General features: G+C 40.7%; 1 protein-coding gene across 4 annotated transcripts; it reads left to right on the top strand.

Moving 5' to 3' along the window:
- rubcn (rubicon autophagy regulator) lies at window positions 1-27,023 on the top strand. 4 transcript variants are annotated; one of them, XM_021318257.2, is made up of 22 exons: window positions 1-276; window positions 2,249-2,402; window positions 2,892-2,975; window positions 5,178-5,337; window positions 5,444-5,550; window positions 5,678-5,927; window positions 7,628-8,050; window positions 8,974-9,018; window positions 10,458-10,553; window positions 11,388-11,503; window positions 11,621-11,819; window positions 11,943-12,050; window positions 13,364-13,438; window positions 16,168-16,228; window positions 16,921-17,053; window positions 17,206-17,351; window positions 17,751-17,815; window positions 19,047-19,285; window positions 20,732-20,793; window positions 20,897-21,050; window positions 22,170-22,263; window positions 24,744-27,023. In XM_021318257.2, exons 1-22 carry the CDS (start codon window positions 236-238, stop codon window positions 24,878-24,880), a joined length of 2,949 nt encoding a protein of 982 aa, XP_021173932.2. In that variant the 5' UTR covers window positions 1-235; the 3' UTR covers window positions 24,881-27,023. The 4 variants fall into 4 exon arrangements, with proteins under 4 accessions (XP_021173932.2, XP_021173931.2, XP_012721477.2 ...); XM_021318256.2 differs by having other exon boundaries at window positions 8,971-9,018; XM_012866023.3 differs by lacking the exon at window positions 8,974-9,018.
- The last annotated feature ends 789 nt before the right edge of the window (window positions 27,024-27,812 follow it).

Here is a 27,812-nt window from a genome sequence, read left to right as displayed (position 1 = left end):
CTGATGAATCATTCCCCGGGGAGGAGAGCTGATACGCCGCCGCCGTGTTGTGATTGCAGGGCAGAAGCAGGCACCGCAGACATGGCGCCGGGGGGGAGACTCTGAGTCCAGGTGACTCCCTCCAGCTCCAGCAGCCTTTGCCCTTGTGATAGAGCCACCGCCTGAGTCAGTATCGCCGGAGTGAGCGGGGAAAGCTGGCAGCTTCGGTGGGCAACCGCGGCTCCGCTCGGAGGACATGATGGAGGTGACGGCGGAGGGAGAGGCGGAGGAGCGCAGGCAAGTGACAGCTTGGGCTCGGTTCGTTGCCTCCGCTCGGTGTTGGTGCCGCTGGATAAACAAGACAACCCGAAGCGCGCAGTCATTGGCGACGAGCTTCACTTTCGCTCAATGTTTTGGAGAAAGTTAGCAAAGACTCGTGCTGTGCTGCAGAAACGCCCTGAAGTTAGCCTGGGGCTGTTAGCTGTGATGCTAGGCTAGGCTAGGCTAGGCTAGGCTAGGCTAACCTAGCATTTCCATCCAGCCAGTAGAAGCGAAGCTGTCACCAGACGCGGTTTGATTTGCTTGGACAGTTTTATCGCGTCATCTGATGAAAATGACTCCTAGTCATTCATTAGCTCTGTTGTCGCTAATTATTAACTATTTAGAAATCCTCATCCAGGGCGAGCGGTGCTAGCGGCTAACGCTAGCTGTCAAATGAGGACGGCTGCAGGCTCTCCCTGTTTGTGTCGCCTTTAGACGGATGATTTATCACAGTTATTGCTCATTATTTCTTTTTGCAGTTCATCAAAACGACTCCACTGCGTCTGTAATTTTGAGGAAACTAATTGTTTCCTCCATATTACTCATAGTGAGCTAATATGTGTTAGTTTTTTTCTTATATAATGGCCCTTCCTCAAAATGAAAAGAGGTAAACAAAACCCTCCTGATGTCTGATGCACTGCTACGTTCACGCTCCTAGGCACCTTTCAAAATAAATGAAAATAGTTTATGATTAATGTCACTTTCTTTAAAGCTGAGGATTATATTTTTTGACACATGCTGTAACAGAACAGGGACATTTATTTTTGCTTCCCAAGGCTGCAAAAAACGATCACAGTGATGGTTTGGGAGTTTTTGCAGCTTGTTCTTGACACATCATGTTGTTTATTTCATAGACGCTGAGGGTCACAATGTGCGTTACAAAAGTGCACGATTATACAATAAGATAAAACAATAAAAACATCAGAGTGGGGGGAAAAAAATGCTGACACAGAAGGGATCTTTCCAGTTCTGCATGTAAGTCTGTGTAAACTTTCCTCCTGGCAAGAGATCGGTTTTTTCCCACCTCCTACTGAATGGACACGTGTCTGCGCTGTCTGCTGGAGTTGCCTAACTTCATGCTTCCTCTGCAGTATGTGAGGAATGTTATCTAATGGTCTGATTTGATCAGCGCCCAAAAGGTCTGCACTCACAAACGTCACCCTGTCGGCCATCTAGTCCTGTAGGGAAAGCGAACGTCCAGATCTGTCATTTATCAATCTATTTTAGCTTGACCTCTTTTCTTCTATTTTGCAAAGAACTTGTAAAGATGTGTCGATGTGACACTATCTTCTCCGCCAGGCAGATTTGTTTTTATCCTTCTCTCCTCTTGCAGCCTTGTGTCTGGCTTTTTTTTTAAATTTTGGCTTTAAACGTGACGGGTAACTGACAGACAGTTGTCTTGCAATCCCAAAGGTGCGGGTTCGATGCCGGCTGGCTCCTGCCGCATGCCAGTGAGCCCACGGGCAATTCGCCTAACCTCAAGTTGGCTACCGACCTTTCTATTTGTGCACGTATGTGTGAGTGTCAGTGAGGACAGTTGAAAGTGCTGCATATTCGGTCTGTTTAGCGTTTAAAAAGAAAGTGCTGGATTTAAACCAGAATGCGGTGGCTCCCTGAGCTTTAGCCTGTGTATTATCTCACACTGACAGAGCAACAGGCGTTCCCATATGAAATCAATGCAAGAATTTCCTTTAGAAACTCTGCAAAATTTTGATGAACTAGGTCGGATATCTCTAGGAAGCATTCTAGTGATAAAGCGAGAAGCTCAGGACATCCGTACTAGACTAATTATTCATTGAATTGCTGAGGCTGCCTTTTTTTCCTCCTTCAGTATTCAGAGTCGCTGGACAACATTGCTGTCACCAGCACTTCTTTTGCTTCCTTGCTTAATCTCCTCATCCTGTGTCGTCTCTCTCTCTCTCCATCCTGGTTCCCTCTGTGCCTCCAGGAGGGAGCAGTGGAAGCTGCTGTCCAGCCTGAAGACCACCGTGGAGGGCCTCCTGTCCACCAACAACCCCAACGTCTGGTCGCGCTACGGCGGCTTGCAGAGGCTGCACAAGGACATGAACAACATCCTCAGTCACAGGCTGAAGAACGAGCAGGTGGGGAAATGCAGCTTTGCTCCAGTCGGTTTCCTTCTTTTCCTAAAGATGAACCTCATCTGTCACCGATGCACATTCTTTTTGTCACTTTGTCACAAGCGGCAACTCTTAGGGAAACTTTAGCCTTAAAATCACCACCGTTAACATATCGTGATGGGACTCAAGGGAAGCTTTGATTCTTGCTGCTTGTTAAAAAAAAACAAAACCTTTTTATTTAATTTTGGCCTATTTATAGACTTAAACATATTTGACAAAATGTAATTATTTCATTCATCAAAGTAGCTTATTAGGATTTAAGGAGGACCTTTTATTTTATACTTGACCAGCATTATTATTATTGTTATTATTATTATTAGGTAGCGTCCCATGCATTGATGAAATTAAAACGCAGACATTTATGCAGCATTTGCTTTTCATAATTGCTTTTTGCTATTGAAAAAAAAACCTGTATTTTAAAATGTTTTTAAATAAACCGGTTTACTGTTGCAGATGTACTACAAGCAGCGAGACTACTGGCCTTTTGTTTGGTGCGTCCGCTACATCAGCCCCCACCTAGCCCAGCACGTCGAACAGGTGGGATCTGAGAGAGAAAGTTTCTTTAATCGCAGATGGTTGAAATCTCTCTGGGACATTTACACTAAATCACGTTTTCGGCTTTATGAGTTACTGAGTCTCTTGACAGAGCCAAGCTGCAAAGATAACAATTTTTGCTGAAACTATATCCAAACCAGCTCTAATGTACATTTGTTTAAATATCAAGCAAGTTTTTTTTTTTTTAGTTCATAAGAATAGCTTTACTGCAAATTAAGCTCACTACCTTGCAATAAAATACCTCCTCATACAGAAATTTAAGACTAGAAAAAAAACAGATTTCATTGTTTATTTCCTCAAAGCAGGTCTTGTTTCTTTGTAACTTCACATTTAGAATTAGCGTTGGTAGTTTTGGTCAAAACAATGGTGTCAGCTTTAAAAAAAAAAAAAGCCTTTTTACACACAGTGGACCCTGTAAATTATTATTTCTGGCATGGATGAAGCTAGGGCTAGATGACATGGCCAAAACATTTATCACGATATATTTCTTTATTTCAGTAGGTACGATATAATTACGATATAAACATGAACAAAATGTAAACCTCACAAAAACTTCAACAGATGCCTGTGCAAACTTATGTTTATAAATGTCCTCCAATACAACATTTTAGAAATATTTGCTTCACTGCAAAAACAGATCTAAAAATAAGTAAAATGTCCTTAAAGTTAGTGTATTTATCCTTGATTTGAGCAGGTAAATAAGATTATCTGCCAATGGAATGAGTATTTTGACCCCTAAAATAAGATAATTAGACATCCTGCACTTGAAATAAGATGATAGAGATGAATTGTTCCTATTTTAAGCGCAAAAATCTTATTTCATTGGCAAATCATCTTATTTACCTGCTCAAATCAAGGACAAATACACAAATTTTAAGAACATTTAACTTATTTTTAGTTCCGTTTTTGCAGTGTTTAAAAAATAAAACACATCAATTTACATAAAACCCAGACCGTCAGTCAGTGACAAATGCTGTAACCATAGACTGTAATGTATATGGAAATATTGGTAATGTCATATCACCTTTATTGCATAGTTATATTGCGATATATATTGATATTATATTATTTTCCACCCCTAGATAAAGCATGCATAAATCTTGTGTTGCAGGATGCATTAAGTAGCTGAGCGCTACCATAGTGTCTAGTTCACCAAAGGTAAAAATTATAGTAAATTGAATTTTTGCCACTGTTGTTTGCTTTGTGAATCGATTCACTTAAGAAAGACGGTGAAGATCAGTTTGAGCAACAAAGGTGAACTGGGGGTAAAAAAACAAAAGAATCATTGATTACAAAAACATGCCAGGCATGCTGAATCATCTTATATAAGTCGAGTCGTGCTGCGTGTTATATGATGCCTAGAAGTAGATGAATTCCCTGCTGTGGAAACAGTTCTTTGTTTTCTGTGGTGGTTTGGAAACAACGGATGGACTTTTAGTGGCTGGAATGTAATTATCCTGATTATTGCTGCTGCTGATCTGCAGGGCTTAGAGCTCGCTTAGTTGTGATGTAACAGTCATGTGATCGCTTGCTTTCTGTCCTCTGTGGTCCTTCAAGTTAGGTATAGAGGTGCACCGTTTCTGATGTCTGTTTTTTTTTTTTTAAAGCCTTTTGAGCTGCCTGTTCCAATTTATCTTAAAAATAATGCACAACGGCATTAAAAACATGTTTTTTTTTTTTTTTTTTTACCTTTTTTGACCATTTTTTCAGATAAGAGTCACTCTGAAACAAGCTTTTATATACATTTAAATTAAAGACTGGATTGTAAAGTTGACATTTTAGGCTCTCTTTAACATTTTATATTAGCAGTGTTGTTAGCATTAGCAACTTTAAACAACCTCTATTTAGCTAAAACTGTTGCATCATTTGTGCTTCTTATGGCATTGTTTAAAAACGCCTCATTGAGAATGAAAATGGCTAACCTTTTAGTCTTCATCGGTCAGTCACAGCTTCCCTAACAAAGGGTTTTTGTTTTACTGTGGTCAGTACGCTAAATAGATTAATTAGAGGTTGACGCTGGTGAGCCTGTTCAATTTCACTTGCCAGCTGACTTCCCAGTGCATCTCTAGTAAATTTGCTCGTCAGGGACTCGTTAAATCCCCGAAGCGATACTTCTGATGCTCTAAGAATGTTGTTGCTTCACATATGTTACTGAAATCTCCCCGGCTGCTTGTCCACCCTCAGTTCAGCCACCTGGAGCCGGTCTTGAGCAGCGGGACGCACAGCGCCGGCGAGAGCCACAAGGCCGAGCGCTGGTTGCTGCACAGCTTGCAGGTTCATAAGCTCTCGGCTCAGCTCAAGCCGCTGCTCAGGCATCTGGGCAACACGCGGAAATATTACAACGGTGAGTGCGGCCGAGAAGCAAACGCCGTTGACGTCTTCTGGGTTCCGCGGCGGTTCCCGCAGATCCGGCGTTTCTGTCAACGCAACTTCTCGTCTCTTTCTTTCAGACGACGCCTTCCTGCTGAGCGAGCCCCACGTGACCGCCATGTTTCAGTGTCTGGAAGCCGTGGAGCAGAATAACCCCAAGCTGCTGGCTCAAGTAGACACGGTTGGGGTGGGTTGCTAAGGCGCTTAAATGCATTTCAAACTGCCTCTGAATGGGATAAAAAAAAAAAAAAAAGTTGTCCATCAGTCATGTGGAGTTGAGTCTAACCGTAACTTTTTTTGTCTCCTTCCTCCAGCTGTCCCCTCTGAGGGGCTCTCCGTGCTTCAGTCTGCTGAAGAGCCAGAGCCTGTGCGTGCTGCCGGGGGCCGGGGGGACCTGGAGGAACTCGGACACGCCCCCCGGAGGAGACTCGCTGAACCGCAGACTAACCACCTCAAACTGCTCGCTGCGAGAAGCGGTGACGGCGAGCCACAAGCCCGCAGACACTACAGGAGCCAGATCCCCCCGGGGCGACGCCACGAGTGACGAAAGCATCGATACCAAGTGTAGGTCTTAGCTGTTAGCTGTGTTTCTTTGTGGCAATTAGGGGTAAATATTACATAGATGGACAATCTATCTGTTGGTTTCTGCAAAGGAAGATCTTTATCTAAGGCTACGTTCACACTGCAGGCCTTAATGCTTAATTCTGATTTTTTTGGTGAAATCGGATTTTTTTGCGTGGTCGTTCACATTTCCAAATATATGCGACTTGTATGTGATCTCCTGTGTGAACTGAATGCGTTCAACCAAAGTGTCCCGCATGCGCACTCGAGGACGCGATGACGTCACACGTAGCAAGCGTCCTCAGTGTTTGTGGAAGTAAACATGGATTATAATGCTGGCGTGCATTTTGAGGTCATTAATTTATTTTCTAACCAGAGCTTTCCCTCCATTGACTGCTCTTCTCATTGTAGTCCGCTATGGGCGTCGTTTTTCTTCCCGCTTCTGCATAGCAGGACGCAGAATAGTGACGTTTGTCGAGTATCGGTGACGTACAGGTTGGATAAATGCGACCAGGCCGTACAGACACAGGTCGCATTTGAAAAGATCAGAAACGTATCGGATTCAAGACCACATATACAAGTGGCCTGGGTCGCATTTGAAAAAATCCAATCTGTGTTGTTCAGACTGTCATAAAAAGATGAGATACAGGGCATATATGGGCAAAAAAATCAGAATTGGGTCACTTCAGGCTGCTGTGTGAACGTAGCCTTAGAGCATTGACAGACGGTCAGAAGGTTATTGATCCGTCCTCGTTTCACCCCATCTGGCGCCACGTTTGCTTGAATCAGCATTTTAGTTGTAAACTGATGCTGGACGTCCGTTTTCTCACACAGATTTCCTCCGAATGTCTTAGCAAGCGTGATCTTGGTTTATGTTGCTGTGAATGCACAGCAGTTTGCGCGTGAAACGGCCGACTGAAACACACATACAGGGGGCCGATTGTTTGTGGACACGATCAGCTGCTGAGGAATGTGCAGACGCAGCAGAACAAGAAAAAAAAGAAACATGGAGGTTTTCTCCACCTTGCTTAGTGTTTTTCATTTCTTGAGCTGAATGTCAATTTTAATTCAATTGAATTGAATTTTATTTATATAGCGCCAAATCATGAAACATGTCATCTCAAGGCACTTTACAAAATCAAGTTCAATCATATACAGATTGGGTCAGATTATATTCTTTGTCTCCGTTTTTTCGTGTGTATAGAAAGTTCCCCTGCCTAAAACATAGCATCAATAACTTAACAGTTTGCCTTTTTGCGCTATATTTGCAATAGCGTTATTATGCTATAGTACATATCTGGAAAACTCTATTCATAGTAATATCAACCTGTATATTACATTCGGTACATATCCAGCGGTAAATTTAGTCCACAACACTAGTTATCTATATATTATATTCATAGGACTAATCTATCAGTGAAATTTATTTAACTGATTATTACTTTATAAGTATTCATCTCTATATATATTCAGTAAAAACCCATGTCCTGTACTTATGGAACCATTGTTTATCCTGCACTTGCTGCAGGTCTTCTGCTTAGACCTAAACTGCATTTTGTTGCCTTGTACCTGTGTAATGACAATAAAGTTGGATCTAATCTAATCTAATAAAGCACTAGAAAACCAAAGAATAGGCACGGTTGTCTTTTACTGCAGTTTTTTTTTTTGTTTAGTAAAAGTTTTTCTTTCATGCTGGTTCGCAGACACTACCTCTCCCGCCAGCAGCGTGGAAGCTCCCTGGGTGTCCATGTGCGGGCCAGGGGAGGCCGATCGAGGCGCGACGCCCTCTCCTGGATCAACCTCCATCCCCCGCGTCTCTCTAACGGAGTCCCCGTCCTCCTCCGTTCAGCCCGAGGCCGGCGACTCCTGCGACGGCGACTCCGACGACGGTCCCGAGTACCTGGCCATCGGTAACCTGGGGCAGCGCAGTCGCCGCGACTCCCGAAGCTCCGCCCACAGCAGCGAGCGGGACCCGACGACGGAACCGTGCGCGCAGCGGGGTCCGCCGGGCCCGACCCCGCCGAGGCGCTCCTCGTTCTCCGAGGGCCAGAGGGGCCCCGGCAGGGGGGCTAAAGGACACACCCGCTCGTTTTCAGACACTGGGATCAGTCAGAAACTCAGGAACGGTGAGTGACCAGGACTTCTGGTGCATGTGTCGTACAACAGCGGGCTCAGATATATTTAACGGTGAAACATTTAGCTGGTGATGTCGGAGAACATCATGTGATGTAATCTGCAGAACGTGTCCAGGAGCCGTCCTGTTCTACTTGGATTTTTTGTTAGCTTGCAGTCAGACTGATTTGTTATCTGCGTAAGATGCACTTCCTTTGCAGGGTTCCTACACAGGAAAGTCTGAAACTGGATTTAGCTGTTTCACTGTAGATTTGGATGAAGAAATTATTTAAAATATTCAGTTTCATTTCACAGCCGTCTGTCTATCCGTCTTTCTCTCCACCCGCTCCCTCTGACGGTCTCTGTTCATTCATCTCTTTGTTCTCCTCTCTGTTTTCCTCTCCATGCACTGCAAAAAACGGAACTAGAAATAAGTAAAATATTCTTAAAATCTGTGTATTTGTCCTTGATTTGAGCAGGTAAATAAGATGATTTGCCATTGGAATAAGAATTTTGCACTTAAAATAGGAACAATTTGTCTCAATCATCTTATTTCAAGTGCAGGATGTCTAATTATCTTATTTTATGGGTCAAAATACTCATTCCATTGGCAGATAATCTTATTTACCTGCTCAAATCAAGGATAAATACACAAATTTTAAGAACATTTTACTTATTTTTAGATCCGTTTTTGCAGTGTATTTGTCCGTCTCTCTTTCCATCTTTCTGTTCCCCCATCATCCATCCATCTTTGTCCGTCTCTGGCGACGTTTAAAATGTGTAGGAACCCTGCCTCTGTAACTTCCTGCTGATTGAACTTCCTCTTTATTGCTCAGATTTGTTTTCCCTTTCAGCTCCAGTTAAACTGTACTTCTCCTCTATCTCCCTATTCTCTCTCTCTCTCTCTTTTTTTTTTTTAACTCTTTATGCAAAGGAGGAGGCCACAGAAAAATCACCATAATAATAGAGGATCCAGTTGCAGGTTGGCAGTGCAGTCTGACTGTACTTCCATCACTTCATCACCCTCCCTTTTGACATTTTTATGCATTTCTTTTTTATTTTCTTACCGCATGTTTATGACCTTAGCCCTTCTCATTTCCGGTCTTGTGCTCGATTCATGGTCTGTTCCTCAGGAGCTGCTTTTGTTTAGATAAACTAGATTAAGTCTGTGACACAAATGGTTTTCTCCATTGTTACCTTTTTTTTGTTCATGCACGTGTCGTTTTTATTCCCTCTCCAAGCATTTCATTGAGACCATTGCAAGACAATGAAGTTTTTATTTTCCCCCTGTTGAGCAAAATGAGCCTGCCTATTCAGCAGTTTTTGTTTTTTTTTTAAAGTAATTTTCTTTACGCCTACATCCAGATGCTCCTAAGTTTAGTCGCTGTCTTTCTGGGATAATAAAATCAGCAGCAGGTAAAACAAGTACTGAACACATCAAGCTTTTCTCAGTTTAAATATTTCTAACATCTATAATACTGACATGAAATTTCCACCACATGTTGGCAGCAACCCAAGCGTTCCCACGCAGATGCTTGATGAGGCCATGCTAGCAGTTTTACTTTCTTTCTCTGACACCTTTTGAAGAGGTTTCCTGGCTGTGCGTTTGGGACTACCGTCTTTCTTGGAAATCAACTCTTGTAATCAAGTATATCCCAGTACACTCCCCACGAGTGCTCCTGTTTTTTTTTATTCTTCACAGATCTTGTTGGTTTACAGTGAAACAGTTTTCACTTGTGGGTCGTCACAACTCCAATGGCCCTTCTTACTGGAACAATCAGAAGTTAGGAAAAGCAGCTGCAGCCATTGCAATCAGGAGGTTTTGAAACAGCAGGACTTTTTTTTTTTTTTTTTAATGGTCTCTTTGATTTGACCAATTATACCATTCTGTAAAACTCTTTGATAATAAGAAATCTTTTTATAGGCTTACAGTAAATATTAAACAGTCTGAAACTGATGTGCAGAGGCTCATCTTGGATAATAGTAGGGGAAACGCTGCCCAGAGCGGCAGCAATCCTTCCTAAATACTGACAGATTTTAGCTTTCTATACATTATTGCATGCGTGTGTGTTCAGTGATAATTCCCTGAACCCCTACACAGCATTTATGGACAAATTTATGTTGATTTGTTACAAACACTTGACATCATTTTGATGTCGATAGAGATATAATATAAATATAATTACAGAGGGAAGGTTTGACGCGCTCAGTGCTTGTTTTACTCATTTCTTCATGCAGGTAATAAAACTTTACATGTTTTTTTTTTTTTAAATATAAACAAAAATTAAGAGGATGAAATTGAATATTTCATTGTCTATCATCACTTTTTGAGACACGTTTCCACTAATGATGTCATTTCTGTGATTTTTAAACCCCGTTTGTTCGTTTTTTTTTTTTTTTTGTTTTGTTTTGGTGCATCAGAATCAGCAAGCGAAGACTCCAGCATGAAGGACTACAGCCCCTTCTCACCTCAGCGCAGTGACACCAGCACCCCCAGTTCTCTCTACATGGAGTCCTGTGAGTCTCCTCATCTCCTGAGATTTAACCGTCTCTTCTCTTCCTCCTGCCGATTTACACCTGTTCAGGTGTTTTGTGTGGTTTATAAATGAGGTAGAGGTTTTCTTTTTACAAAACAAAAGCATGATGATAATGGGTTCTGATTAAGTACACATTTTTTTATATATATAGAAACTTTTGCAGATCATTCTTCAGTCTTTAACTGTAAAACGAAGTTTCCAGAAAGCCTTTTTTAGTTTTCCAATGCCAGCATGTGTCAGGTGACACTAAAACGTGAGACTGTGTATTCTCAGCAGGAAACGCATCAAAGGCCATTGTTTGGATGACTATAAAATAATTTGCTGAATACAAATATATATTTTTTTTATTCCACGAATAAAAAAACAAACTTATCTTTCTTTTTAGCATCCCCCTTATAGGCAATCTAATTATTGCCCAAATTATTACTCCACCATTTTGCGTGTAAAGGAGATTGTTAGATTTGATAGCTTATCAGTAGATACAGATGCTAAAAACCTATGGGCAGTTTTTGGAAAAAAAGAAAAACCCAAAAAAACAATAACCTTAAAATAATTACCTCTCACACTGGGAAATTTAGGAAAAGTCATAATTTTGTTCCACTTATTCCGAACAAAATCCCTTTGAGCTTCTAATTAAATCACAGTCGATCCAGTTATTATGCAAATGAAATAAACAAGGACTTTAATTTAGCCATTTTACGTCTTTACCAGGGGTGCCTACATAATGAATTACATAGAATGGCAAACTTTAAGCGCTTGTGTTTCTCTGTTTTGCGTGTTGACTTGGAAGTTGTGCATGCTTTGTTTACTTCAGACGGGCCCCAGAACAGCAGCGTGCCAGACGGGATGTTCAGGAAACCGTCGAAGGGGCAGAGCCTCATCAGCTACCTGTCAGAGCAGGACTTTGGCAGCTGTGCCGACCTGGAAAAGGTAGAAGCTTGACTCGTCTCGGATCACGGTTGAATAAATATCCCACAGATTACATGAAGAGTTGGAAGCTTTTAGTTTAGGGGATGATTTGTTGGGTAATTTCCCTGTTTTTTGCAGGAGAACGCTCATTTCAGCATCTCAGAGTCCCTGATTGCCGCCATCGAGCTGATGAAGTGCAACATGCTGCGTCCGGGGGAGGAGGGCGAGGAGGAGGGAGACAGTGACTCCGAGATCCAGCAGCTCAAGCAGAAGATCCGCCTGAGGAGGCAACAGATCCGTCACAGCCGTCTGCCGCCCTGCACGCCCTCCCAACACAGTACGCCGAGCTAGAATTTAACCTAGAGCTGTCTTTGTCTTCTAGAAATGTATAACTCTGTTTACTGGATAAAACACAGCTTTATTCTTGACGTAATTCCTTTAAACTCTTTCCTGCGCTCAGATTTCCACTCCACCGACAGCGGCGGCTCCAGGAGGAGCTCTCAGGACTCCTACCAGGGTCTGTCGGACTCCGGCTCGGCCGAGGAGGTGGAGGAATGTGAACTGAAAGGTACAGAGAGGGAAACAGCACAAAAAAAAAAAAAATATCAATTGAATGTTTTTATTTTTTCAAGTATTCCCTAAAAGATGAAGGTGATCCGTTTCCCACTCTAGCAGCTACCAAAGCTCAAAAAATTACTACTTTATTCCCAATAAGAAATATCTTCTTCCTCTAAGAAGAACTCATCATATGTCTGTGAATACATTTTTCTGTTCAACTCATGATTCATAATCTCATGACATCACTGGCTGCTCACCAACCAGCTTTTATCGTCACCTATAAACCTGTGGGCCAGAGTACAACGGTCACAGAACATTAGTCTGCGGATGGGGGACGTAAAATCTGCTTACTGCTAACGAGTGACGAGCATTTTAGGGGCTTTTCTGGACCGGCTACACCGCTCTGCAGCCATTGTGACTAATCTAACCCCTGCCATGTAACAAGCTGTTATTCTTACCCGAAAACGCCCAATCCAGACATGCATTATGTTGATTAATTACCGTATTTTCCGGACTATAAGTCGCTCCGGAGTACAAGTCGCACCAGCCATAAAATGCATAATAAAAAAGGAAAAAACATATATATAAGTCGCACTGGAGTATAAGTCGCATTTTTGGGGGAAATTTATATGATAATATACAACATCAAGAACAGACGTGTCATCTTGAAAGGCAATTTTAAATAAAAATAGAACGGAGGCAACAACAGGCTGAATAATTGTACGGTTAGCTTACGCTACATGACACAACTGAGAACGTGCCTGGTATGTTAACGTAACATATTAAAAGCTATTCAGATAACTATAGCATAAATAACATGCGAAGAAGTTAACCAAAGCGCCCGTGTCACTCCAAATAACTAAAATCCAGTGAAATCTTCACTTTCAAATAACTCTGTTAACTCTGGAGGTAGAAGCTGCGGCACTTCCGCCTTTACGTCGCTTACGTCTGATTCAACACAGGCCTAGAGCGCCCTCTTGTGGTTTGGTGTGAAAATAACAGGTGTAATGATATACCTGTAAAAATGTGTAATAATTTCACGCATAAGTTGCTCCAGAGTATAAGTCGCATCCCCGGCCAAACTATGAAAAAAAACTGCGACTTATAGTCCTGAAAATACGGTAATTATGTTTTTCTTGTGTGTGCGTCTGATTGCATTTCTCCGTTCTGTGATTTTTGTTATTAATCGTTGACCTTCACAGCTCCCCCCCCCATAGTGCCGTCTCTGTATGGCTGTAAGACTAACACACCTGTGTCTGGTTGGCTGCGGGTGCACACACACGTGGGTGACGGTAGTGCTGAGTGTTAGTTTCTGTCTCCCAGATGGCTGCGAGGGTCAGTCCCTGCTGGCGGTGTCTCAGAGCGGCCTCTCCTTGTCACTCGCCTCCCTCTTCTCAGGTATCCGCTGGCCGGGAACTCGCCGGAGGCAGCTTCATGCAAACGCCGTGCAGAGAGGAAGCCGCCGGCTCTGCTCCAAACAGGGAAAACGCCTCCCTTGATTCTTTGCAGCTGCATCGGATTTGTTGTGAAGAGTAAATTTCTAGCACTAGGAGATTACAATTGGCAGCGGCTTTTGGAGAAGTATTTAACACCTCCGGGAACGGTTACATGTTGAAACCACAAATTTCTAATGTATGTAATGAGATTTATTGCGACAGTACGACAAAAAAAAAAAAAACGACCGTAATGGTGCACTGAAATGAAAAGTGATGTATAGTTTTAAATTAAAAAGAAATCTGAGAAGTGTGACACGTTTAAGATCCCAGCCTTGACCTGGACACCTTCTTTCACGTTAGCCGTGTGCCTGCCACACTTTTCAGATTTTTACTTGTTTGGAAGATCAAAAACTTTGTGTGCACTCCTTTTTATTTTTTCATAAAATATATGAAAGTTTGTGGTGGTAACATGAACAAATTAAATACATTACCCTTTAAAGGTACAATAAATTCACCATAAAACATGTTTTTTCGAGCATGTTTTAATTTTAATCAATATATTAGGATTTCTGCCTTGCTTGGCTTGTAATTTATGTTGTAGTTGTATATAGCTTACTCCTTGGAGGTACCATTAAAGTAGAGATATTGCGATATATTTAGGTAATGGGCAAATTTTAAACATCTGCAATGTTCAGACCTTCAAAATTATGAGAAAATTGCCTCTTTTTTTTCCTTCTAAAACAGCCAATTTTTTTGTCATTGATTGACATGAGATTGTTTGCTGCATAATTTGGATATAAGCTTTATTTTCTGAGTAAATTACCCAGTATCAAATTAAATGACGATCCTTCTCTAGCCCTTTAGTTTGGAGTTGAGCCGTCTGCCTCCTGATCTGAGCTGAACTGTGTGCTTGGCTGTTTTTTTTTTTGTTTTGTTTTGTTTTTGTCGCTGCTTGTTGCCATGCTTCAAGGCTTTGGTGGTGCAGGAAGACCAACGTGCTCGTGCCTGTTCGGCTTGATGAGTGAAACGAATGGCGTCGTGCTGTAATTGCAGCTTCACCCATGATCACAATCCATCCACTTCATTATTTCTCATGTTTTGTAGCGATGAGGTGTATCTTATTTGTGTCTCGTGTACATGTTGCTGCACATTTTGTTCCCCTTTTTTTGCGTAAAGTAACATTGTGCCTGCTAGGGACTGGAACACTAACTAGTGTTGTTTTACACTAAAATAGGTGTAACATCGGATGTTGCCAGTAATAAAGAAAACAAAGATGCAATCATTTTCTGCTGCATTTAACGTATATTATCTTGTCCAAGCAGGAAACAACATTAACCCCTAACCTGAATGAGACTGATTCCTCCGATAGTCTCTTAATCCCCCTAACTCTGCTATGATCGCGCCTCACTCCTCTTTGTGCCACAGATTGAAATCAACAGCTTTTAAATTTTAGCCACCCATCTGCTTGAACAATCAGGCCAAACGGAGCCGGCTTATTGCACTAATTCAGTCAAATCAGACTCTTTGTCGAAAGATGACGATGTTTTGTTCTGCAGAGCTCTTTATGCTTCTAAAAATCCTTTTTTTATTTATTTTTTTATTGACTCGATTATAGCCGTGAAAGGCTCTGAGCGTAATCTGGGCTACGGGACAACAAAATGAAACGTTGACCCTGCAATCAAAGAGAGAAACTGATATGAAAGAAAATCCCTGCAGGCGGTCTCCTGTTCTGCCAAACCTGTTCTGCTCTCTTCCTTTCCTTCCTCTTTATGAAAATGTTAGATAACTTGATGTAGAAGAATCTGTCAAGCTTGTGCTGCATGCTCCTTGCTGAGTTGTAGTAAAGATGCGCTTAAATTTAATGAGCAGCGAGATGTTTTTTTTTTTTCTCCCAGCAGATTTAGAAAGTGAATTATCTTTAATTTTCTAATACCATTGAATGCTCTTTTCTCTTGCAAATAGTACCTTTTCAATCCATGATGGGGAGATAGTCCCCTAGCTTTTGCTTGTGCTTTTTGTCTCGCTATACAATTATTTTACTGCCACTTGTAATGTTTAAATCACAAAGGTACTTTAAATGTTTTAGCACCCTCCACAATTGGTAGCACCTCTGTTAGAGATCTGGACGAGAGTTTTAGAATAAATGGTTTAAATGGAGACTCTGTTACCCCAGGATTTAACTCTTTAGAGATTTTTATTTAAGCTCCCATGCGAGTGGAGGCGAGATAAACTGAGCTCCTTGTTGTTGTGTTAGCACTCCTGTGTTTTGCTCCGGCTGTAGATATAAGCAGGTATAGACAAGGAGCTTTTTTATTTCTTTCTTGTAGACATTTTCTGTGAAGTGAAAATTGACACATTTATGATAGTTGAATGATATGCTCACTTGTCTTTTCCATTTTGAAGAGTGGCTAAGTCCCTCTTTGCCGCTTCATATTTATCCCGCAGGGAAACAGTAGGTCACTATTTTTACTAATTTTGATCCATTAATTTCATAGGAATTGTTCAGCATTCCACTAAATGTGGTACAAATCATTTGTGCATAAACACTTTTATTTTTGTTCACTATTTGAGCATTATACCACAATAAAAGATGCATTTATTTTAAGGCCTTTTACAAATCTCTAGCAGTGGTGCAAAAATGAGGTAGCTGGCCGGTTTCTCTTCATGATCCGTTGTCGCTTTCTCTCCTAGATGCAGATATAAAGCGCAGCGTAAGCTCCAGCGGCAGGTCTTTCCTGAGCTCAGAATCCATGTAAGTGACTTTTGTGTGCAATATGTTGATTTTAAAATGGCATGATTTTTATTATACTGCAAAAAGGGAACTAAAAGAAAGTAAAATTTTCTTAAAATTAGTATATTTTCCTTGATTTGAGCAGCTAAATAAGACTATTTGCAAATGGATTGAGAATTTCCACCCATAAAATAGGATAATTAGATATCCTGCACTTGAAATAAGACGATAGAGATGAATTGTTTTTATTTTAAGTACAAAAATCTTATTCCATTGGCGGATAGAATGATTTACCAGCTCGAATCAAAGAAAAATACACTCATTTCAAGAGGGTTTTACCTACTTTTAGTTCCCTTTTAGCAGTGTACCGTTACAATGTTGCAATAGGTCATGTTTTTTTTTTCCTATTTTTATTTTTTAAGTCTGTTTAATAATTGACATTTGTATTTATCTTTATTGACGTATAACTTTTTTTAATTAATTTTAGAGTTTGGCATAAGAAAGCAAGCAAAAAAAAACCAAAACACAAACCAATTCTATTCACAAGAGGTGTTTTTAAGTCTATTTATACATCAATTTGCATTTTATCTGCACCGCTAACCAGACTAGGGGCGTTTTTCAGATTCTGCAGGAATCGGGTCATGTGAGTAGAACGGTGCCTCGTGTATCTAAGACGCATGTTTTTTTTTTGTCTTTTCCTGTTGCCTCCTCAGCTCTCCCTCCTTCCTCCAGTCTAACTCGGCTGAGTCGGTCGCCATGGGTTTGCTCCGGCAGTTCGAGGGCATGCAGCTTCCTGCAGCTTCAGAGCTCGACTGGCTGGTCCCAGAACACGACGCTCCTCAGAAGGTGCAACATCACCTTGTCGTCTGAACTAAAGCGTGAAGATCCCCATGCCATATTTATTTATTTATTTATTTAGAAACTCTAACATTTCATGGCAGTATTATGCAAACCTGTTGGCTAGAGCGCATCTAAACTTTTACCTTGTTGCCTACCAGCTGCTGCCTATTCCCGACTCTCTGCCCATCTCTCCCGATGACGGCGAGCACGCGGATATCTACAAGTTGAGGATCCGAGTCCGAGGCAACCTGGAGTGGGCGCCGCCGAGGCCACAAATCATCTTCAACATCCATCCTGCCCCAAAGTCAGTGAATACAAGTTCTTCCTCACATAAAAAAAAAAAAAGATGGTGTTGCCTCATTTTATCCCAACTATTGGTAGGATGAAAGAGTTAGGTTAGAGTTACCACATGGTTGAAGGAAAAAAAAAATATTTACAGGAAATCTGTTAAGTTGGAACGTTGCTTTTTTTTAACTTTTTTTTTAACATGCGATGCTTAATGTCATCAGAGATACCTGATGCCAAATAAAACGGGTTCATGGACAGCAACAGGAAAATATTTATAGCAAAAATAACCTTAAAATTAGTTTTTTGTTTTACATTTCTGTCTGCCAGTTCAAATAAGTTCACCGGATCCGAAATAGTTTTATCCTACTTTTGTGACTAAATGTCAGTTTTGTTTGCCGTGTTTGTTTCCTGTCAGGAGGAAGATCATTGTTGCCAAGCAGAACTACCGCTGTGCTGGCTGCGGCACCAAGATTGACCCGGGTATGTTCTGCAGCCAGAAACACTAAATTCAGATATGTCATAAAAACAACACTCAAAATATATTTTTCCTAAACTTTCTACTTTGAAATGTGAAATGTTTTAGGAGCTTAACAGAAACTGCCAGGCAAAATCAACTTTACCCATACTGTTATCAGCGTCTGACTTCTTTTTATAACCACTTTCTGACGCTGATAATAGCTAGCTGTTAGTTATTCAAAGAATTGTTGTTTGACCCGACTTTACCAGTCGTAGACCCTTTTGAGCCAATCATTCTGAAAATCATCCAATTCCAGTATAACCAGCCCATTTCTCGGTTAAAATTTTTTTTTTATTATAAAAATTTAATTTCTGGTTAAATTTTTGCAGATGCAGGACTTAATTTGATAAACTTTTTTGTTTTAATTTGTCAAACTACACCAGGGGTCTGCAACCATGTGGCTCTTTGGACCTTACACAATGGCTCTTAATAACTTTGGCTACAAATTATATTTTTTATTATGGTATTTAAATGTAATAATATTTAATAATATTAAACATAATATTTCATTTTAAAACAATATTTTTTCATTATGTTGGAAACTAGGATTTTTTTTTACATCATTATCCACAAATATCAACATCCCGTCCATCCTCTTTTCTTTTTTCAAACCTCAAAATAGACATTAAAGGCCGTTTCTTTAACGATGACAACATGTTTCCTACGGTAGATCTTTATCAAAAATTATAACTGGTCTTTTTTCAAAAGGCCAGGCAACATTTGCGGCTCTGATCAAGTTTAATTCAAGTGGACTGTAGGCACACTGCAAAAACGGAACTAGAAGTAAGTAAAATGTTCTTAAAATTTGTGTGTTTGTCCTTGATTTGAGCAGGTAAATAAGATGATTTGCCAATGGAACAAGAATTTTGCACTTAAAATAGGAACAATTCATCTCAATCATCTTATTTCAAGCGCAGGATGTCTAATTATCTTATTTTAGGGGTAAAAATGCTCATTCCATTGGCAGATAATCTTATTTACCTGCTCAAATCAAGGACAAATACACTAACTTTAAGAATATTTTACTTATTTTTAGATCTGTTTTTGCAGTGAAAAATGGCTTTTTAGACTGTAAAGGTTGCAGACCCATGAACTGCACAGAACTTGAAAAAAAAGTGACAATTGGGGTCTTTTTTTTTTTTTTGAGTCGGTCCTCACTACTTCTCTTTTCTTGTCCTCCTGTCCTCCCCTCAGCCTACATCAAGCGCCTGCGTTACTGCGAGTACCTCGGCCGCTACTTCTGCCAGTGCTGCCACGAGAACGCCCAGGCCATCGTTCCCGGCCGAGTGCTCAGGAAGTGGGACTTCAGCAAGTACTACGTCAGCAACTTCGCCCGGGACCTGTTGAGCAAGATCGCCGGGGATCCTCTGTTCAACCCGAGTGACATCAACAGCAGCCTGTACAAGAAGATCAAATCCCTGGAGTCTGTCAGGGTGAGTTCAGGGCATCGTTTCCCGGTGCGGCTGTTTTTACACAGAGTTACGGGTTACATTTCCTCACTGCACAAAACGCCCCGGGAGGAAAGATTATCACGTCCCCAAACAGCAAAATAACAATCTTGTGACCTGTTGCTGTTATCTGGCATGAATGGAGACGTTCAGCCTTGATTAGGCACAGATAACATGATACTAATAAAGTCTCTTAAACCTATAGTTCTCCTACAGTAGCACCTAGTTTTACACGACTGCAGTAAGTAAAACGAGAATGTTAGAAACAGCTTTTTAATCTTTCACAGAGTTTGATAAAATAAAAAAATTCTTCCTTGTCTTTTTATTTCAGGTTTAGGGTTATTTGATTTATGCCCTTTAATTAAATTGGTTCTGCAGCAGAACAACACATCCAGCTCGGCACACAAGTTACACGTAATGACCGTGTGATTAAAAAGAAACGCCCTGTAAAATAAACGACCAGAACAGATTCAATAAATATGTTAGTAATGTTATTAAATAGGTTAAAACAGCATTAAAGCATAATTTATACCATGTGGTTCAGTACACCTTTATTCATAGATGTTGAAGCTCACTGATCAGCTGAATAAGCCACTAAACGGTCTGATTTTAGGGATTTTCTTACAGAGATAAATTGATTCAATAAAGGCTTGATGAACTACTGATTCATAAGTAGTTTTCTAGGCTTTCAGCAAATTTTTCAAAGTTAGTTGCTTTTATTTTTGTAACCTTTTCTTCTTCATTTTTCTTTCCTTTGATTTCTGTCCAGTCCAGGTAATTTATTCTGTTTTAATGCAAGTTAGAAACAGAGAAGTAGAGAACACATTGTGAATCCTGCAGATTAGCTGTAACATATTTAAGAAATTAGACCAAATGTAGCAAAAACCAGGCCAGATGCAGCTTCCTTCACTCGATCTCGACCCACTGCATTGTGGGACGCAAGTTATGTTTTTCTCTAAGCTATGTAGTAAGATCATAATTTTTGCTGCTTGATGCCTTTTTAAATCCAAAACATTACTAAACTCTAAACTAGAGTCTTTGTCCATCTTCCTAGACAACTAGAGGTGTGTTACAGGTTTCTCTGGTTCTTTCAAGCTTTGACCTACAGATACGTTAAGTTGAATTTTAAAAGAGTAAAACTGACTTTTGCTACTATAACGACGAGGTCTTCTCTAGTTTATGATGTGTACACCAGAGGGCGCTAAAATCTCAATCGATAATTTTAACTTTCTAATAATATAAATGTTTAGAACAAGATTATTTGTATAACGAAATTCGGCGTATAATTAAGGATGAAATATTTTTTTCCAGTCCTGTTTGAACAAGCAATAAAACTAACATCGGCTGATTAAAACAGTGTCTTCCATGTCTTCATGTAAGCGTTTATTGTTTTTCCGTCGCACATTCAAATAACTTCTCTCTTTCCTTCAGGTTTTAAGGGTGCAGCTGTTTCACATGAAAAATCTCTTCAAGACGTGCCGCCTTGCCAAAGAGTAAGCTGCTCAGTTTTCCATCAACCAAAAGCGTCTGCGGGACGGCAGCAGCTGACGTGCTGGACAATGTGACCGGTTTGCTTCTTTCTGTGCCGTCCTTTAGGGCGCTGGACCAGTTCGACGGCCTGCCGGGCCACCTGACCGAGGACCTTCATCTCTTCTCGCTCAACGATCTCGCCGCTGTTCGCAACGGCGAACTGGGTCCTCGAATGAAAGAGCTGCTCAAGCTTGGTACCGTGCATGTAGCCAGCTGCGTGGTAAGATTTGTCCTCTTTTTAAGTGCATTTATTCCTTTATTGCAGGGGTGTCAAACATACGGCCCGGTGGCTAAATGCATTATCATTATTCAAAAAAATAAATAAAAAAAAAAAAATAAATAAAAAAAATAAATAAAAAAAATAACAAAAAAAAATAAATATATATATATATATATATATATATATATATATATATATATTTTTTTTTTTTTTTTTTTCCCCCCCAGTGTCTTGTCTGCCAATGTGGCAATAACAATTGTTGTCTTAATGCCAAAAAGAGCTCATCAGATTTGACTTTCACTAATGGAGCAGTACTGCTTTTGCCATAGTGCTCCGCTTAATTTATGAATGTGAATAGTTTTATTATGATTCAAGCAGGGAATATCTCAAATGATATGGACACTACAATGGGAAAGTAGGAGAGGAAAGGAAGAAAAAAAGAAAAGGTGAAAGAAAGAGGAGATAAAAGGAAGAAAATGATAGAACAATTATTGAAAAAAACATGTACTTTGTTTAATTGAAAATCTGCAGTTCCTATATTGTCCACGAGGGGCGCTGTGTTTTAATCAGCAGATGGTAGCGCTGAGCTTCAGATATGGAAAATTGATTTTAAATCATTTCTTAATTTTTATCTGTTTGATGTATTTTGTCATGCAGGACAGTGTTTTTAAATTCCAAAAAATGTGAATAAATGTTTTTTTTAACATTGTCCAATCACTGTTATCAGTTCTTATGCATAATGCACAAGTAAATGTTTAACTGAGTAAAAGTATTGTTGAAATTGTGCATACTTTTCTTAAAAACGCTGAGGTTATTCATAATATATTGTGTAAAAGTGAAATTAATTTAATATAAAAATCAACAACAAGTCCACATTTATTAGTTCTATTTAATCTTGCAATGAGTTAACTCGTGTGAACATCTTGAGATCAGATTAAGCTGAATGCGGCCCCTCAACCAAAATGAGTTTGACACCCCTGCTTTATTGCATCGATAAATGTAGTAAAAAGAAACTAGTTGACTATATGTAAGGAGGAATTTCTCCAAGTTGTTTTTAAATCAGGAAACATAATTTCTAACAGTATCCCCTTTCTTTTTTTCTCTCTTTTTCTCCTCCAGCTCTGTCAGGCGAAGGGCTTCGTGTGCGAGTTCTGCAACAACGACAAAGACATCATCTTCCCCTTCCAGCTGAGCAAGTGCCAGCGCTGCGAAGGTGAGCCCTCCCCGAGAGCCCAGTCCGCCCGCATTTCCTTCCACCTGAACTGGAGAGACTGGAAGATCCCGACCCCCCGTAGGCTGGCGAAGGCCCTCTCCAGAGACAGGAAAGAAGGGGAGGGTGGGGAGGAGGGGTTGGAGCAGGAGGCGAGGAGTGTAGAGCAGGAGGATGGAGAGAACGAAGAGCGGGGCGAGTCCAGGGATTCGTCCGACGGAGGGGGGACGAGTCAGCCCTCTGGCTCTAGGAAGCCTGATGAGATAGTTGCCTGGATTACAGGAAACGAGGAGCAGCGGGAAGTGGCAGCGATATCTGACAGGGAGAGGAAGGAAGAGATCGAATGCGAGGGCAGCGAGGAGGAAGACGCTCGGAGGGAAAAAGGGGGTTTGTTGAAGGTTCTGCAAATAGACAGGTTAAAGCAAAGCGTCTCGACGCGAGAGCGAAGCGACAACGAGACGTGCAGCAGCCTGGAGAGTTTGGATGAAGCGGAGTCCGGCGTAAGGCCGGCGATGAGGAGCCGAGTGAAGAGCTGCTCAAGAAGAGACGCCGAGGATGAAAGAGAAACCGAATCGACAAGAGGAAGACGGAAATGAAGAGGGTATAAAAAGATCGCTGGTAAAGAGAAAAGAGGAAGAGAAAGCTCAGGCAGATAAAGCTGGAAGATTCTCCCTTTTAAAACTAATGAAATCCCGTCAGCTGACGAGCGTCTTCTCCAAAAGCAAGGAGGAAGAGAGCGGCGAGAGCGACGGGAAGGAAGGCCCCCCAGAGGGCACGGCGGAGGGAGCGCAGAATAAGTGGAGGAGTCGAAAAACCCGCAAGGCCAGGAGGGAAGCTAAAGGCAGGAGGAGGAGGGCGAGCGGAGGGGAGGATGGAGGGACGACGGAGGAGAAGAAGGGCGATGATGCAGACGATCGTCGTGAAGGGGGACAAGTAGATGCAGAGTAAAGCTGAGGTTTATTTCTGAATCAGGAAAGAGTAATAAAGGCCGTTCCACTAGAGGAGACTATTTCACCAAGTCACTGCCAGGTTAAAGTTCAGAAGGGGGGGGGGGACGAGAATTTGATGCATAATAATAAAAATGGACTCATGAGATTTATTTTGTAGCTATTTTAAAGGTTTTTACACCTTACACGTTTTATTATGCCGTTTTCAAAGTTCTTCTTTTTTGTTTCCGTTGTTGCTTTTCTTTGCAAAGATTTTAAGGACAGGATTGCACTATTATTCGCCTGTTTGATGCAAAGCCGCGTCCCGCTGCATGTTTATATGGGGACCTTCAACCAAATCCCCTTCATTTCCTGACGTTTTGACCCATCTAACGGGGGTTGTTTCATTGAATCGGGGCATCCCTGCACTCGGTTTCAATGAATGTGCTATTTTTTTTTTATACTTTAGAATAAAGGGATGTATTGTGGTGTGTTACGGGGCAGTAGGTGGAGCCGTAGGTTTGGCATTATGCTCTGCTGTTTCTCATTCTTAATCTTCTCGTGGTGTTTTCTGGTGTTACGGTGCTGGTGTCGGTTTTGGGCTCTTGCTGTTGCACAGCTGGTGGCGGGCAGATATCAGGTCCGGATGGTGGTGGATATTTTAGGTTCGGCTCTAGAAGGCGTTGCTGTTGTATTTTCCTCTGTTTTACTTTGAGCTGCTGCCTCGTTTAGGAAAATAATGAATGCTGCTTGATGGTGTTGCAGAAGTCGTGCGTCACCCTTAACCCTGTTTACAGTTTGTTTTTGTGTATTTTTTTTAGCTGCTTTGGTCGTGAATTTCAGTTTTGGACACCTGTCGGAGTTGATTTGTGTCTGTGTGTTTTTTTTTTTTTTCTGCCCGAGTCAGCGGAGGACCTTACGGATTTTGTTCCCAGGTTGATTGTTTTGTAAATGATTTTAATTTTCCGCTAGTTTTGAGATTTGTCGATAAACACGTTTCGATTTGTTAGTTTGCTTCTCTGATTGTCGTTGAAGTGAGAGGTTTGTCAGAGACGGTTATTTATGCCTTGTGTGGTTGTGCCTTTTTTTAAATTTATATCTTCATTTGAACATGAAATAAACATGTTTTAAATTCCCCTTTTGAGTTTTATTTCACGAATCCATCATTTTATCATTCAACCCATTTATAATTTGTCGCACATAATCACACATGAGGCCATATGAGATCTTGCACAGGTGGAAGTTGCCGGTGTTTATGGATGTCGGGGCGAGTCTGTGCAGGTTTTACGTTGGAGCTCTGGGAGTAAGAGCTGCTTCCTCCCATCTGCCTCGCCGACTTTCACCTCCGTTCCTTTTATACTCCCCGTCTTCCCTCAGCTGTCCCTCTGATTGGCTGCTCTGCCTTTGCAGCTTACCTCATAGCCTGCAAACTGGTTAAACCTGTTTGCTGCTGTATTGTCGGCTCTGCTCTGACACTCTGGGACCTGAATGTCTTTTTTTTTTATGGTAAATGACCCTCTCGTTTGTGTTTTTCCCCTCCCTTCCACCCCTTTTCAGAGTGCCACGCCTGCTACCATCAGAGCTGCTTCCGGACGGGGAAAGGCTGCCCCCGGTGTCGGCGGCTGGCGGAGCGCCGGGAGAGGCTGGCGCGCAAAAACATGGAGGAGCAAGAGGACGAGGGAGGGGGGGCCTAAGCGCCGGGGCCACACGGGAACCCTCAGGAAAAGGACAGGAGCACAAATCGACGATGATTGTAGTCACGGACCTTCCTCCCAGATCACCACTGAAAGCTGCTTCTGACCACGTCCGCAACACGGAAGATAAGTTTAGAGATGAATATTTTCTATAAGCCCCTTCAAGACGTGCACTTTATTTCAACAATGCTTGAAAAGTATATTGACTCTTATGCAACGTTTGATTTAATTAATATCCGCAACATGGAAGAAAAATCTCTAATTAGGCATTTCTGTAAGCCTGGATTTGAACGTTGTTTCTTAAAGCCAACAAGCCCACGATGCGTCCTTTTACTCCACAAAAAAGCTGTTGGGTTGAATCCTTTTTGATCTTAAAAACTTCGTTTTAAGGTTATTACATTTGTCCAACTCTTATTACCAGCTTTCCTCAGCAGTGCTGAATCATTCCCGTACAAATAGACCAGCTCTGTATGAGAGATCACACGTGCTGCCTTGCACAGCTACTTGATGCTAATAATTTTGCAGTTTTTGTGTGCAACACGAGCCAAAGACCGTCTTTAAATGTCAGCACTTGTGTTTTGTGATGTTTGTTGTGAAATCGAGCTAATCTGTCCACAAAATAAGTATTTGCAGAGATGTTTTATTGAGCCTCAGTCTTCTCCCTCTTTAGAGATTCTGAGGGAAAAAAAAAGATTATTTTATTAGCGTAGGAGATTTTTTTTTTTTTTTTGACACCTGAAATTATTTTAGTTTTTAAGAATGACACTGGAAATGGAAAAAAAAAAATACTCAATTTTTAGGACTTGACAAATGATTGTTTAATTATTACTTTTTTTCAGGTGCGGTTTTGTTTTAAGTTTGATAAGAAAACATTTACCTCAATGCTTTCTATTTTTGTGATGCTTATTTTTTTCATATTTTATGCTTTTTGTTGTTGTTTTTTTTTTTTTGAGACACTTTTTGACCAATGAACATGTAATGGAAACTATGGCGGAGCTTCACGGCAGAGCTGAATTTGCAGGAGCATGATTGTGATTCCCCAGTCGGTGTTGCAAATATTATCAGTGAAACTGCAAATGATCGGTCGCCGTGCTGCTCGGTGTGTGTGTGTGTGTGTGTGTGTGTGTGTGTGTGTGTGTGTGTGTGTGTGGTGACAAGAGTGGGCTTAATGCGAGTGCTTGTGGGCATATCTACCTGCTGCTCCTGCAGGTTTGTATTGTTGCAGCTTTTGGGTTAACAGTGTGTTTGGTTCATTGCACTGATCCTGTGTGTTTTGCTGGGATGGCGATGGTGGAGTCAGCTTTGGTTGTTATCCTCCTCATGTAAATTGTTTTTTTTTTTTAGGAATATTAACTCTTAGCTTGAATTGGTTCTGACTTTGAAATGACGCCGTCTGAGCAGTTTCTGCCTGATGCTCTTTTATTTAACTCACAACGTTAAATCAAACTCTTCATACTTGAGCGTTCATTTAAATGTCTTAGCAAATTAGCGTCTTGCATTACAGATATCAAGAGATTTAAAAATGGTCACGTTCATGTTGATTGGGGGTTATGTGACTCCCTTTTCAGGTAACTCCATGTGTTGTCTAAGAGATTAAGTGATTTTATGTTTTCATTAACTAACAGGTTTTCAGTTGTATCTCTTGTGGACCAGTATAAATTAGAAGAAATTTATGTTGTGCCAATTTTTTTTAAGGTTTCAAACTAAATTGCTAATTCATAGTCATGTTGTCTTAAATAAAACAAATCAAAAGTCTGAAAAAAACAAATACAATGTCCTAATTTAATAACTCCTTATTGCCATTTCAGTGTAATGTTAACACAGATCTTTAATTACCAGATAGTTACTGTTCTTTCTAGGCTCTTTGATATGAACCCATTGCATATTTAGGCACTTGAATTTTCTGCTTTTTTCCTAAAGAAACGTTGAAGTCTTCAGTTTCAAGCTTTTGAACAAAGCAACCGCCCAGCTCCTCCGATCAGCTTTGTCTCGGACCTGCCTTTATTGTTGAGGAGTGGAGAGGTTTAAAGTGCACTACAGATTTAAAATGTTTATTATTAAAAATGTTTGTTGTTATTCTAAATCCTGATTTGCTTTGAATCTGTAATTATGTTCACAATAAATGACTGGCAAGACTGTTAAACGCCGGAGTCACTGAGTGTTCTTTGGGAAGTTTGAAGGGCTTTAAATTCATTTATGCTTGGGTTACGTTTTTTCTCTGTGGCTGCGTTGCTCCAGCTCTCAAAGCTTTAACTGATGTCTTTAGATGCTTTTTTTTTTTGTTTGTTTTTTGAATAGAAAATCAGTGTAAAGTACAAGAGTTGAACTTTTGACAGGAAATAGTGTCTATGTCAGACTATAGTTTCTTTTTTGTTCTGACTAAAGTGCTCTAGTCTCATTTAATATTAAAATTATTATTATTTTTACTTTTTAAATGACTAGCTTTGTGTTTTTTTTTTCTTTCTTTTAATGCAGAGTTTTTGTAATGGTGTGATGGACAGCCACGTTCCACTTAGTATAAAGTCTGCCCTGGCTGATGTACAGTAAGCAGCACATTTTGTGGACAGTTGTGCCACCTAGTGGTGGAAACGTGACTTTAAAACAGTGGTCTCAATAAAGTCTAATCCTCGAGGGAAGGTGTCCTTCAACTTTTAGATGCGATTAGCCTTTAGATCAAGGGACACATCTAAAAGGACACCAGCCCTCGAGGATTTGAGTTTGAGACCACTGCTTTAAAATGTACTTCATTAATATAATTTGTAATAAAGTAAAATACATTTCAAACACGTGTTTATAAGGGGTTTCAACAGTTTTTACTCTGCCAATTCAAGCATCAAAATAATAGATGGATTTTTTTTTTGTTTCAGTTTTACTTCAGATTATCCTCTTCTGTGTGTTAGCAGAAGAAAGTTGAGAATACATCCATAAAATT

The sequence above is a fragment of the Fundulus heteroclitus genome, chromosome 9 (genome assembly GCF_011125445.2).
Source record: "Fundulus heteroclitus isolate FHET01 chromosome 9, MU-UCD_Fhet_4.1, whole genome shotgun sequence".
Taxonomy (NCBI): domain Eukaryota; kingdom Metazoa; phylum Chordata; class Actinopteri; order Cyprinodontiformes; family Fundulidae; genus Fundulus; species Fundulus heteroclitus.
The sequence above is the reverse complement of the archived record's forward strand: the minus strand, read 5'-3'. Positions and strand labels throughout refer to the sequence as shown.